The sequence below is a fragment of the Impatiens glandulifera genome, chromosome 5 (assembly GCF_907164915.1).
Source record: "Impatiens glandulifera chromosome 5, dImpGla2.1, whole genome shotgun sequence".
In the NCBI taxonomy this organism is placed as follows: domain Eukaryota; kingdom Viridiplantae; phylum Streptophyta; class Magnoliopsida; order Ericales; family Balsaminaceae; genus Impatiens; species Impatiens glandulifera.
The window spans coordinates 73,629-88,353 of record NC_061866.1 but is presented as its reverse complement, the minus strand read 5'-3'; the positions used below and the strand labels follow the sequence as shown (position 1 = coordinate 88,353).

General features: G+C 33.9%; 3 protein-coding genes across 3 annotated transcripts; 1 reads left to right on the top strand and 2 right to left on the bottom strand.

Moving 5' to 3' along the window:
• The first annotated feature begins 1,108 nt into the window (after positions 1 to 1,108).
• On the top strand, positions 1,109 to 3,719 carry LOC124937688 (subtilisin-like protease SBT1.8). Its single transcript, XM_047477992.1, has 2 exons — positions 1,109 to 2,795; positions 2,862 to 3,719. The coding sequence occupies exons 1-2, from the start codon at positions 1,136 to 1,138 to the stop codon at positions 3,536 to 3,538; spliced, it is 2,337 nt and encodes a 778-aa protein (XP_047333948.1). The 5' UTR covers positions 1,109 to 1,135; the 3' UTR covers positions 3,539 to 3,719.
• Positions 3,720 to 3,804: 85 nt separating this feature from the next.
• Positions 3,805 to 5,389, bottom strand: LOC124937689 (guanine nucleotide-binding protein subunit gamma 3-like). Its single transcript, XM_047477993.1, has 5 exons — positions 4,802 to 5,389; positions 4,650 to 4,702; positions 4,517 to 4,561; positions 4,372 to 4,422; positions 3,805 to 4,275 (listed from the first exon to the last, which is right to left on the bottom strand). Exons 1-5 carry the CDS (start codon positions 4,946 to 4,948, stop codon positions 3,873 to 3,875), a joined length of 699 nt encoding a protein of 232 aa, XP_047333949.1. The 5' UTR covers positions 4,949 to 5,389; the 3' UTR covers positions 3,805 to 3,872.
• Positions 5,390 to 5,920: 531 nt separating this feature from the next.
• LOC124937434 (cation/calcium exchanger 4-like) lies at positions 5,921 to 8,487 on the bottom strand. The gene is made up of 2 exons (XM_047477697.1): positions 8,131 to 8,487; positions 5,921 to 7,986 (listed from the first exon to the last, which is right to left on the bottom strand). Exon 2 carries the CDS (start codon positions 7,959 to 7,961, stop codon positions 6,093 to 6,095), a length of 1,869 nt encoding a protein of 622 aa, XP_047333653.1. The 5' UTR covers positions 7,962 to 7,986; positions 8,131 to 8,487; the 3' UTR covers positions 5,921 to 6,092.
• Between the last annotated feature and the right edge of the window lie 6,238 nt (positions 8,488 to 14,725).

Here is a 14,725-nt window from a genome sequence, read left to right as displayed (position 1 = left end):
TGTTTTAATTTTATATATCTTCAATCATGCATGCATGCATGCGGGTTAAAGGGAAATTAATGAGGCTAGTAATAAATAACCAGTGGTTAGGCAAATGTGAAAACAACCTTTAATTATATATATATATAGCTGTGAATAATGCCAATAAATTATAGATGAGTTTGACTGGATATATTTGTTGTTTTGTTGAAATATATATATATATTATTATTAAGTTCATTTTATAAAAATCTTCAAATAAAATATATAAAATCCCACATTAAAACATGGGGTAGTAGAAATGTAAGGAATTAAAAGACACTTTACTGACAAAAATGACCGCAGCTTTTTTTACTTTAGTTGGAAAGTAGAAAATGCGGTACCGCCTGATTAAAAAACATAGTCATAACGTTCATCTTTACGGGATATGGCTATATTTATATTGCGTCATTTGCCTGTTTTTACGTTTCCTAGTGCACCACTATAAGAAAGAAGATAAACTACTTTATTATTTTTAAAATTATTACTAAAATTAACATGACATCTTCTTCAGAAGTAGTCATTTTTGTAATATCTGAATTGAAATAAAAAATTTATATTTTTAGAAGAGATCCAACATCTTTATTTCAAAAAATAAAATAAAAATTATCTTTGACTGAAATTGGTCTTATTATTTGAAAACTTTAACAAACTCAATTCTATAATATCAAGTAATAAAAATAATTAACATTTAACTATTCATGAATATAAATGGAAACAATTAATTGCATCATTTTGGTCATTTTTTCTTTTATTTTTGGGTAAGAATTGGTGGTTGAATTTACACTTTAAAGTAAAATAAATCTTGCTTTGTGCGGCAACTTTAACGTGCCTTCAAATATTTCTCACCCTTCTTTAACTAAAATTGTACTTAATCCTCTTTCCTTAACCAAAAAAATATATAAAAGTTAAAATCTTTAATTAATTTGATATGTCAACAATATTGAATGTTTGATGACTTCATTTTATCTTCTTTACAACTAAAAAATGTTATTTTCAAAACAAAACAATCCCTAATAAATTTCTCTAAATTAATATCTATCTAACTATATATATAAGAAGCACATCTTGATCCCATTATACATTTTCTCTCGTTTCTTCAATTTGTTTACTAGCCATGGGGAGGAATACTGGGTTATGGTTCTGTTGTTTAAGTTTCATGACCACTATATTTCTTCCATTTCTGGCTGTTTCCATAAAACAAACGTACATTGTTCATATGAAACATGATAAAAAACCTTCTACTTATACTACCCATCACGATTGGTACTCTGCCCATCTCCAATCTCTCACAGCTTCCTCTGCTTCTTCTGTTTCTGATGATTCAGATTCCGACTCTCTACTCTACACTTACACCACGGCCTTCAATGGATTTGCCGCTTCACTTGAACCAGACCAGGTCGAATCACTTCGCCAATCAGATTTAGTTGTCGATGTCTATGAAGAATCTATTTACACTCTTCACACCACCCGCACACCTGAGTTTCTGGGTTTGGAAAATCAATTGGGACTCTGGGAAGGACATAACATTCAAGACTTAAACCAGGCATCCCATGATGTTATAATCGGTGTTTTGGATACTGGGATCTGGCCGGAATCCAAAAGTTTTGACGATTCCGATATGCCCTCGGTACCGGCGAGGTGGAAGGGAGAATGCGAATCAGGGGTTGATTTCAGCGCTTCTCTATGTAACAAGAAGTTAATCGGTGCTAAAAGTTTCTCAAAAGGATACCATATGGCGGTTGGAAATGATCCAACGGTCAAGAATAAGGAGAATCCAACGCCACGAGATGTGGACGGTCACGGGACACATACGGCCAGCACGGCAGCCGGTGTCCATGTCGGGAATGCCAGTCTATTCGGTTATGCTAGCGGGATAGCGCGTGGGATGGCGACGGCCGCGCGTGTGGCTGCGTATAAAGTATGTTGGAGCACCGGTTGTTTTGGGTCCGATATTCTCGCGGGTATGGATCGTGCCATTACAGATGGTGTGGATGTGTTATCTATGTCCCTTGGTGGTGGATCCGGGCCGTATTATCGGGACACGGTTGCGATCGGGTCATTTACGGCTATGGAGAAGGGTATTTTTGTATCTTGCTCTGCGGGTAATAGTGGTCCAGGACGGGCAACTCTTTCCAACGTGGCTCCATGGATAATGACCGTTGGAGCCGGAACCATAGATCGGGATTTTCCGGCTTATGCCGTACTCGGCGATGGGAAACGCTTCACCGGCGTATCACTCTACAGTGGACAAGGGATGGGAAACAAATCGGTCGAGTTAGTTTACATAAACAGCAGCAGTTCAAGCAATTTGTGCATGCCCGGTTCGCTTGAACCTGAATTGGTACGCGGGAAGGTGGTTCTATGCGACAGGGGAGGCAACTCTCGTGTGGATAAGGGTTTGGTTGTAAAACAGGCCGGAGGTGTGGGGATGATATTGGCGAACACGGCGGCTAGCGGCGAGGAGTTGGTGGCGGATAGCCATTTGCTGCCGGCCGTGGCGGTGGGTAAGAAAGTAGGAGATCAGATAAGGGAATACGTAAGGACGGAAGGGAAACCGAGGGCTGCGCTTAGCTTTGGAGGGACGGTGTTGAATGTCCGGCCATCACCGGTGGTGGCGGCTTTCAGTTCTAGGGGTCCGAATCTAGTGACACCTCAGATATTGAAACCGGATGTAATAGGACCAGGGGTGAACATACTGGCTGCTTGGTCTGATGCGTTAGGACCCACAGGACTTGAACAGGATACAAGGAGGACTCCATTCAACATAATGTCGGGTTAGTATTTCAAATCAATTGATATAATTAATGAGAATGCATAGATTGATATGATGTTTACAACAGGAACATCGATGTCTTGCCCTCACATAAGCGGGCTTGCAGCACTACTGAAAGCGGCTCATCCCCAATGGAGCCCAAGCGCGATAAAGTCAGCCCTCATGACGACAGCCTACACTAAAGACAACACCAATTCCCCTCTAAAAGACGCGGCGGACGGCTCCATATCCACCCCACACGTGTACGGTGCGGGCCACGTGGACCCTCGAAATGCCCTATCCCCTGGCCTGGTTTACGACATATCCTCGTCGGACTACATAACCTTCCTCTGCTCCCTCGGCTACGCCGTTGCCCAAATTGAGACCATCGTGAAGCATAACGTGTCTTGTTCAAGAAAATTCCGTGACCCCGGACAGCTCAACTACCCATCGTTCTCTGTTTTATTTCAGGGGAATTCCAGGCCGGTGAGGTACACTCGGGAGTTAACCAATGTGGGCGCAGCCGGATCTGTGTACACGGTTTCGGTTGAGGCCGGGGCGGAGAAGCTGGTGGCGGTGACGGTGAAGCCGACGAGGCTAGTGTTCAAGAAGGTTGGGGATAAGATGAGGTACACAGTTACTTTTGTGTCGTTGTCCAAGAATGGGACAATGGGGGCGACTGCTTTTGGATCTTTGTCTTGGAAGAATGCTCAGCACGAGGTGAAGAGCCAGATATCTTATGCCTGGACAAATCTGTCACGGTGAGTAGCTAGTGAGGCTGCTGCTGGTGCATGGGCCATGCAAGTTGGAACACAAGACAAGAAGACGCCTTGATCTTATTATAAACAAGAAGAAAAAAAACAATGCATGCATGGATTTAAATATGGAATCAAGTTTGCTTAACTTAAATATAAATGTAAAAGCCATTGTTGAATTGAATCATGTTGGCATTGGTTTATTTGAAAATCTTTTCAAAAATGACACTAAAATTGGAAGTTTTAATCCCCAAATCACTCACATTAATTAAACAATCACAAAATTCCAACATTAAAGCATCCACACACAAAACAACAAACCCTACCCCCCTACTTAATTTCTTCTAAGAGCAAAAACAACAACATGAGGAGAAAGGGTTCCAACACATGATCTTCTTACAGCAGCAGCAGTTATTGAAATTGAGCTTGGGACACTTGGGGAGGTAACAACAACAGCTGCAGCACGTCCATTTACATGACAACAACGATGGACACTTGAGAGAAGGAATTATAAGACTAAGACTAGTGCAACATTTAGAATAACAGCCATTCTTGCAGGATGTTGATGATGATGGCATGTTACAGTCGCAATTACTGCAGCATTGGGACCAGCAATCCAATTTTCGCAGCAGGCCAGGGGGGGATAAACACCCGCACGACCAAGGCATTCCACAATAGCAGCAGCACTCAGGCATTCTACATCGGCATGAACAGGGAATGCACCACAAATCGAAACAGATAGCCCCTCTGCATGCATGCCCAAAACAATGCTTATTTTGACTATTACAATTAACATCTTCTTTTATAGACAAAACCCAGAATTTTAAACAATATTATATATACCGTAGCCACTTCAAGAACCGACAACGCCTCCTCCCACTTCTCCTTTGGCTTCTGTACTCCGAGAGAAGAAATTAAGAAATACCCAAATGAAATTAAACTACATTAATGGAAGGAGATCCATGTAATTTGTAACAAACAATCTTACATGGGCATTAGAGGATCCGAGTTAGCCGTCACGAATTCAACAACCCTAAAAAAAAACAAATAACCAATATATATATACATATAAACAAATACTATAATCAAATCAAATCAAATCAAAACAGAGAGCAGCATACTCTTTGCAGCCAAGTGATGCAGGCTGGAGCCCTCCCACAAATTTCAACTCTTCCTACTCACCACCACAGATGATCAAACAATACTATATGAAATTAACATGAAAGCAAAAGCAAGCAGATTAAACCATATGGGTATATAAAATTGAACTGACCTCCAGATAAACACCATCTCTTTCCAACATCTGCGCCTTTAGCAGTTCCCGTCGTTTCCCGTACAAATCTGGGTATGCTGGCGGAGACTTGGGTCGAGGAGGTGGCAGTGACAGCACCGGCGAAGAACCACCAGACGCAGCTGTCATAGCTAGATTGAATATTTCCTTCTAAGTAGCAATTGGTAAGTAATTACACAACATTCAAAGTAGAATGTATATAAAACAGTAGAAGCTCCGAAAGAGGTATATTCACGCCTCGAGTTAACGTAACAGTACCAAAATGGTAGAGTAATTGATAGCAATGACAAATGACTGAACAGAAGCTGCAGTACTACTTGTTAGTAGCAGGTGCTTCTCTTTCTCTTGCCAAGGGTCGGTCGGAATGCATTCAAAATGAGAGATAGGGGCAGTTGAAAGGATGTATAGGGGGTGTTATAAATGAGAGAGAGAGAGAGAGACCCATTTAAGTTAGACAAAAGGATTTAGTTGAGAATTCGAAAAGGCTTCGAGTAAACCCAAAATGAGCATAAGGGCTGGGTTTTATCCAAAGGAAAAAACAAAGGCAAGGTTTTAGGAAAGGCATGATGATGATGATGATAATGATAATGGAGCCTGCAAATTTTTGTATGTAATGTGAATAATGGCGCTCTGCACTTCTCTGTTCTGTTCTTCTCTTATTATTTTCCTAGTGCGGTTAAAATTATACCCTAGCTAGCACTTTACACTTACACGTCGGGGTTAAAAAGAAGACCAAGCTTTGGCAGGGACCGAAGAAGCCAAGCCACAAGCCACACAGAGAGCTGACACTGTGCATTCGTGCATTACTGTGCACTTTTATAATATTAAATAGCTTATATGTAAATTAAAATAAAAACAAAAGTACATGATTCTAGTTAAAGATAATAATGTATTTGTACTTAGTAGTAGGTAGCCAGGCAGGCAGGGTCTAATAATTAAATATAATTGGGTTATATATATATATATATAAAATTGACAAGTCAATAGTAGTTAAGTTAATTGTGTGGGGCAAAGGTTCTGAGCATGAGTAAGTGTTTTCACGTGAAGTCATCAACAACCACCAAACCAATATACGATCGAGGTGGTAAATAGTAAATGTTAATACTTGAAATTACTTTATCTCCATTCTTGGGAGGTGAGTCATTTCCCATATATATGTTGGATTCAATGCAAGATAGCTATAGATTAATTGGCAAACTTCTCGATCCATCCATATGAGCTATGGGTTAACAATTACTACTACATACAAGCAGGATTTACATAAGATTTGGTGTTAAGAACCGTCTGTTGACATAGAACTTAGAGCAGTCAAAAGTCTAACAGAAAGAAATGTAAAGTAAAGTGTTATAAGACCCACTCCCAACAGCTTGCCTGGGCGCATCCCATTTCTGGGTAAAGCTACCATTGACCAAACCAGGCTCAACGCAATAAACCCGATTGTGAAATACAAGCTATTGTCCTTGGGAACAATGTACGAGCCCGGTATCTTGGACCATGCCCCTAGCACCATCGAGATTCCCAAACCCACCAGCGTGTTGAACATGGGCCCAGCATAGCACCCCGACATCGCCATTTGCAAGCCATCCCCACCGTTCATCGCCAACGCCAAATTCGACATCAGATCACCCATCGAGTTTCCCCACGCCAACACCGTTAATCCCAAGATGGACGGCTTTATTCCAAATATCACCCCTAACCCCACCAGCAGTGCCACCAGCTCGTTTGCTATTATGTAGAACCAAACTATACTCATAAAAAAACCTCCCAAAACCCAAGGAAACACAAACTTCGTCGGCGGACCTTCCCTTTTCGTGTAAATAATCGCTACAACTCCCAATATAATACCCACCGTTGCACCCATTACATACACAACTTCTTTGCTGAAAAAATCGACACTGTTTTGTCGAGAGTTCCACAAGGTCGCTAAGAGCATCGGTGCAAAGAAAGCACTGGCGACCGCATACCCTTTAGACCACCTCTCTTCCTCCACTATCGGGATCGTTACCCTTCTTGGAAGAGCCAACGGCAATTCCAACACCCACCAACAAAACTTGAACCAATCATCCCCATCCCCAACCGTCTCCTCATTGCTCCAACCCCACATGGCCTTCGGTGTAGACGCGTCCCCTGAACCCTCTTCGTTTGTATAAATGCCCACATGCGAATTCCAAACCCAATGGGGAAGCCTTGTTCCCAGAAGGGGAACGCCGCCATTCTCATCTGCATGGGCAAGCAGAGGTATCGAAACTAGAGACTCCGAATCTTGCTTATATCCCTTTCTCCTTATGATCTCGTTTGCAGCCACGGACAAAGCGTAAACAACGTAAATCGAAAAGTAAGCGATCGCGCCTCCGAAATTCACCTCCCCTGCTACGAGAATCACAACGAGTGCAACAAGCGTAAATAGGAAGAAAGTGACGTCTCTGAAGAAACATCTCTTGCTAATTCTACCAGAGTTCCCAGCCGAGCAGATAGCAATAGTACCCACGACGACACTCAACACGAACATGGCACCGCCCAAAACACTGTTGAGACCAACATCCCCTGCTTCTGTCCCCATGAAAGCTGCAATGCTGGCGAAAACATCAGGGGCTCCATTTCCAAGAGGAAGCAAAGTTACGCCTGCAACTGTCGGTCTCAGATTCAATAGATTTGATAACTTCTCAAGGCAGCAACAGAAGTATTCAGTGGCAGTATTTCCAAGTAGATAAAACAGGGCCACTAACCAAAGGACAAGCACCATGTAACCCAAAGCCTTGTTTTTCTCGCAATCACAATAGAAGAAAGCAATGTAATTGAAGAAACCGCCAGAATCAGCACACTGTGAACTGTTAATCAAGTAATCACATTGACTTTCATACCCTTGGTGGTTATATATTCCTGGACAAAACGTGGGGGGTTTAATTAGATTCAAGTTATTCTCGCCTGACCCGTGAACAGCATCAACTGTAGAATCGTTTAAATTAGCATTAACTTCCATAACATGCCGCCTAACTACTTCAATCCGACCAGAAGAAGATGATTTCCCACTCATTTCAGAAAAGAAGAAAATGAACACCACTAGAGAAAATGCAGAAATTCGTCTGAAAATTCTTCGCAAACGAGGGCGATTTAAAGCGTAAAACCCACTTGCTTCATCCATCTTCTCGAGATCCTTCTTAATAGCCCTAATTTAGAAAGATATAAAAAATAAAAAAATTGGTGTTCAACGGGAGATGATGCTAAAAGCCAGCGTGATCTGAAGAGGGCATATGAAGGACAGATAACATTCATGCACTTTTTCAGAGGTAAGATGAGTTATGGACACTTACAAGTTACAATGAACAGAGATGTGACCAGGAGCTCTGTCTCCAATTTGACCTAGGCCAAAGTGTAAGAAGCAAAACCTGCTTCTGGGTATGGTATGGATTGATGTTATGGATTCAATAGAATTGAATACGCGTGCGATTTACAACAAGGATCTTGGGTTTTCTCTCTCTCTCTGTGCCTGCCCGCCCCGCGTAAGAGAAGCGTGTATGGAGAATAAGAAGAAGAAGGGTGGGTATATTTAATGCATATATGGGTGGAGGATGCCTTTCGTTTGATTGCAGAAAAGAGAAGAACTTTGATTCGTTTGGTAATGATCATTTAGTAGAAGAAGAAGAAGAATGAAAAAGGTTGTCGTTTCTCGTAGATTCATTCACCATCTATTATTCAATCAAAAACCTTTTCGTTTATGTTTTTTAATTCACGCGCTTACTTGTTTGCTTTTGTAAACTCAAGTTTCATTTTTTTATTATATTAACTCATGTCATCTTAAAACGATAGAGATTCCACCATTTAAATTGTATACATTTAATAGTTCTATTAGATAAGTACTCAAACCTATAAACATATTTAATTATTAACAACAAAAATTATTGCTTGACAGACTTAAACCTAGGATATCACGTCTTTTTATCGCTAAATTAGAAAAAATATATATTTATATATATTTATTTGATATTGGTATTGATAAAAGATTTTATTAAATTTATTATATTTTTTTACAGTGTGAAACTAATAGCATACTAAGAAGTGAGTTCATTTTTTTTTGTTATCTTTGAATCATGAGTTCACACTACAAATAATATTTATAAAAAAAAAGTGTAATTTATTTAAAATACATTAAAAAAATAATAATATTAGTTCTGCCTCATCCATGATCATGAAGCAAATGAAAAAAAAATTAATTAAAATGAAATGCTTTTATAAAAAGTAAATAAAATATTGTATAATAATTATGGAGATAAGATCATGCACGGCACTTCCAAGATGCCAAACATAAGAAGACCACTTTAATAAATTATTATCAATCCGCCATTGTAATCCCTTTATTAGATCATATTTGTCTAAAGAATGTAAAAATTGTAAAAGGTACTTTGAGATTTATTTACACTCTTATTATAAATTTTTTATTTATTTATAATAGCTTATATATATATATATATAATTATATATAATGATACTTAATTTTAAAAATGTTCAGATTGTCGGGTCGAGATAATTTGGATATATATATATATGTGAGAGTAAATGAATATTTGGGTCGGATTGTGAGTTGATCCGCCCATAAATGGATGTTTTCAATTATATGATTTTGGGAAAGCTTAAAAAAATAACAAAATAATTTTAAATAAAACTAGTGAATAAAAAGTAAGTTTTGACATATTTTTTAATAATTAGATAACAAAATATTGAATTAAATTAGAAAGTCACAATTTTAATGTAATATTTTTTCTTAATATTTTTCTTAATTACTCGTCCAAATTCGTATTAGTTTCGTATAATTATATTTCATATTATTTAGCGTGCTCATTCTAATTTACTTAATATACGAAGTTTCATAACTATATATATATATATATTAATTTCAGTAATTATATATGCCTACAAAACTTATGATGAGTTGACGCATCAAGTAGGCACGACATGTATATATAATAATATACCAATTACTTAGAACTGTCGGGAATTAATATAATAATTAAAAAAAGTAAGATGTTAGCAACATGTCAAATTAAGTTGTAGAAATATTGAAAAAGATGTTAACAACATGTCGATTTAATATAATAATTAAAAAATTAGATGTTTTTCATGTTAGCTCTTATTATTGTGCTTAAATCATAATTTTGAACATCAATTTGAGGTAGGAACTAAATTACTAGATTATTGATTCAAAACTAGTGAGTTTCATATAATAATAAAATAATATAAAAATAGCAAAAATTTATTAAATTATTTATAAAATAATAGTTAAAAAAAATATTAAAATTCAAAATACTATTTCAGAATTATAATAGGTTCATTGTCTCTATTAGGGACTGTACAATTAAAATAAATACAAACTTTTAAATTATGGATTAACCCAATTAGAATAGATAACAACTATTAATTATTCTCAAAGACGCTCAAACCACTCAACATCACCAGTCCCACTAAAATCATCACCAACATCATCATAATACTGAAAATATTGAAGAAAAGATGATACTGAAAATATTAAAGAAAATGAAAAGTTTTTAATCAAGAGAGAGTTTTATCAAAGCATTGTTTTAGCTGAGTGATATTCTTCATCATATTGTAAGTTGAACAGAGTTTGTTCTGTTCAACAATGAGCTATTCGTGCAACTGTATTTGATTCGAAAGTATAGTGAATCCTTCCGGTGGTTGGAAGAAAGGGTGACGTAGGAGAGTTAGCTCCAAACATCCATAAATAAACTGTTGTGTCTTTTTCTTACTGTCATCTTCTTATTCTTGGTTCTTAGCTTCAAACCTGAGCAAACATTTCCGCACTTGAATCGTTCAAGAGTTTGCAAGGGTTTGTGCAGAATAGAAAGTGATTTAAATCTCTAACAGGATTTCTATCAAACCATTTTTCCTAAGCCGCCATCAATAGCCAGACTCTCGTCTCTATCGATTACGCCGATCCTATCATAATCGGTTACAAATATAACGTTATACAACCAATTTTTAAAAGTTAAATTTATAAGTAGAGATCGTTTTTAAAATGGGTACGAAAGATGAAGCACGAAAACTCTTTCCCGAGTTCACCAAACTACGAGTCGAAAGAAACTCTAGCTAAAAATACATTTGTACACGTATATCTTTTTATTGATTTTTAAAAATCAATTGTTAACTATATTTTAAATAAATAATCTTTTAAATTAATTATTTTTAATTAATTTAACACGAATTTTTTTAAAATCAAATTTAATTTAATTTTAACAAATCTGAAAATTGTTTAAACTTGAACCCAAATTAATTGTTTTTATAATTAATTTTAAAAGCTGTCAAAGATTATTTAAAATATTTTAAAATAATGTTTTATTTTAAAAATATTTTTGACACGCAAATCGATGTTAAAATTTTTGAACTTCGAGCTTCTCTGAGCTCAATGGATTTTTCTAGGGTTACAAGGTATATAATTTAGGGTTTATGGTATAAGATTTATTATAGAATGTATAAAATTTATTCTAGTAGGTATAAGGATTTTTTTTTTTTAATTTTGCATTTTTATTACTGTAACTATAGATTTTGTTTTATTATATTTTATTACTGCAATACATTTGTATAGAATTTATTTGCAATTTTTGATTATTTTATTTAGTTTTGTGTGAGGAATAAAAGAAATTAAAGATAGAAATGAAAGATGAGAATGTACACTAATAATAAATTTTTATTTTCTTTCTAACTTAAGTAAGAAAAAATAAAAATAAAAATATTAATAAATTTTAAAATTTAGTGAAACAAAAAATACTAATAAAGAAATATTATGTAGCGAAGAATGATTGATATATGTTTATTGAAAAAAAATATTAATAAGATCTATACGGATTAATTAAGTATAAAATAAATATAAATAAATTTAAGATTTAAAAAAAAAAATTATAAAAAGAGAGGGGAAGAAAATGGAACGTGAGGGTGAAAGAGAAAAAGAAAGAAATTGAGAAAATAAAATTTTAAATTAGTTTTCATATTCTCATAACGAAAAATTTGACCAAATGACCTTAATAATAGGTCTTATTAGAAAGATGACATAACGTTGATAATATTTGTCAAAATGATCTTTTGTGTATGTGAAATGACTATATTACCCTGTGCGTGATGCGAAATATATATTACGATTTTTACTGTAATGTTCATCAACACTTTTTTTTTTGTCCTTACTGTAATGTTTATCACAATTTTTATAATGTTCCTCACGAGTTTTATTTTTTTTCTCATGATGTTTTAAATTTTTTTAACAAACCAACCATTTATAGTCTTCAGATAGTGGATCTAAAGGAGTTATGAATCTAAAATGACAAAGATTGGGAGAAAAACTAATTAACCTTAGGCAACCAACATAACCAAGCATCTAAAGGGTCGTACACAAGAATTTTCCACTAGCCCATAAAACATGATGGAAAAAAAAAACTAAAACTCCAAACAAGATTATATGGTTTCTTGATTATTTCTTGAAAAGTACTACAACATATGAGAAATGAATTCCATTGGGTTTAAACTTATCACCACCACATGTGGATCCTCTTTTATTTCTATCAACAACACCACTACCAATCAAACACATTGTTAATACTTTTCATTTGTCTTGAGTAAAGAGGATGAGTGAAAACACTTATTAATATTCAAATGCTTCTCAGTCATGTCCTCTCCAGAGTCTTGTCTTTCCTTTCCTAATCCAAGTCAAGCTAAAGCCTACATGGACGAAGAAACAGGAAAAATGTAATTGACCGATCAATCGACCCTATTTGCGTCAAATTTATACATATTTCACGTGACGTGAAATACATTTCTTGTGACGCGAAATACATTTTGCGTCACGAACTTTACAGTTCGCATCACGGGAAGAGAGAATGCAAAAGAAAGATTTAGAATGTGAAAGAGAGATTCAGGGAGAATGTAACTAACCTTCTTTTTTATAATCTTTCTAATGATGTTGAACGTGAATTGTTGGAGAATTGTGGGGATGGGGAAGAGGGTTTAGGGAGAGAGAAGATGAACTGAAAGAATGGGAGATTAAGAAGTTGGAGAGTCGTGGGGCTATTAGTGTTTAGACCATCTCCAACCCACAAACTCATTTTCAAACCCAAAATGCAGTAAACAGTAAATGTCACATCAAACACTAATTCATCTCCAACCCAAAAACTCATTTCTAAACTTAAAAATCATTTCTTAGACCATCTCCAACCGAAAAATCCATTTTCAAACTCATTTTGGTGTAAATGTCACATCAAACAGTAATTCTTCTCCAACCGAAAAACTCATTCTCAAACCCAAAAGAATATTCTTATAATATAATTTTTATATCAACTTTTATAACTTTTTAATATCACCCCATATATTTTACAATTTTATAAATTATACCACAATTTTTTAATATCATCTCATTATTTTAAATTTGATTATAAATTAATTATAAAAATTTATTAAAAATTCAAAATTTATAATACACAAATTAAAAAAAAAGTTATATATGATAAACTGTAATGTATTTTGTATTTCTTAATTTTATATAAAAATAAAAATAAATATGTATTTAAATTAAAGTTAAAGGATTGAATTAAATGTTTAAAATAAATAATATAAAAAGTTAAATATCAAAATTAAAATATTAATAGACTTAAAGTATAAAATTAAAATGTTAATAAACTTGAAAGACCTGTTACACAAATTTGATTAAATTATGCGTTCATGAACAGTATGAACGCATATATGGAGTTTTTGGAGAGAGAAAATGAAGTAACGCATTTTAGGTTTTGGTTTGCTGTTCGGTTGGAGGATAAAAATAAGTATGGGATGAGTTTTGCTGATCAGTTGGAGATGCTCTTACACTAACTTTTTAACCTTATTAATATTATCTATATATTTATTAACTTTACATATTTAACCATAAAATTAATTATATATCAACAATTCATACACAATAAAATAATTTAATAATACATTAAATAAATAAATATATTATATTAAAATAAACCTTATTAATAAAAAAAATATGAATGTATCAATTCAAGGATAATACAATTATAAAATTTTATTTATAAAATATAACGTAAAATTATAAAATATAAAATAAAGTAGATAAAATCTCAACTATAATACAATCTAATGATTTAATTATACATTTAAAAAAAACATTATAACATTTTATTTTAAAACTAAAAAAAATAAGTTAAAAAAATAATTTGTATTATAAATATCTAAAATCTTATAAAGAAAATAAACTAAAGAACATTTTTAAAAATGGCCAAAATAAAGGATTAACTGTGTCAACGCAAATATATAGTTGGCTGAGAATATGAAAAGAAGTAATGGGAGGGTTTCACCTTCCAAATCCCTAAAAAGTCCCGTTAAGGGCACTGGAGACATTTTACTTCTTAAAAAGTCATATTTTCAAACATTATCCGGAGTAGATTTTTTTATAATTAACCTATCAGGGTTATTTGATCAAATTTTCCCTATTTTATGTATGGGTTACTTTAAATTTTAATGCTATTATATATTTTCTTTATTATTTCATTATGTTTTTTAAATTATATACATTTGTTAGATATATAAATTTATTATTATTATATATATATATATATATATATTAAATTTGTAATATATATATATATATATATATTTTTAATTTTAGAATGGTATTTGATGTAAAATATATATAAATAAAGTAAAAGTAATAAAAAAATATATTTTTTAATTAATTTTTTATTATTTTTTTTCAGTAATTTGTTTTCTTTTATTAATTTTAAAATTTAAAAAATTTAAAAAAATTAATAATAATTATTATTGAAATTAAAATAAATATTATTTAAATTATATTATACTTAATTATAAATATTCCTTTCATTAATTTACTTTACTATGTAAATATATTATAGT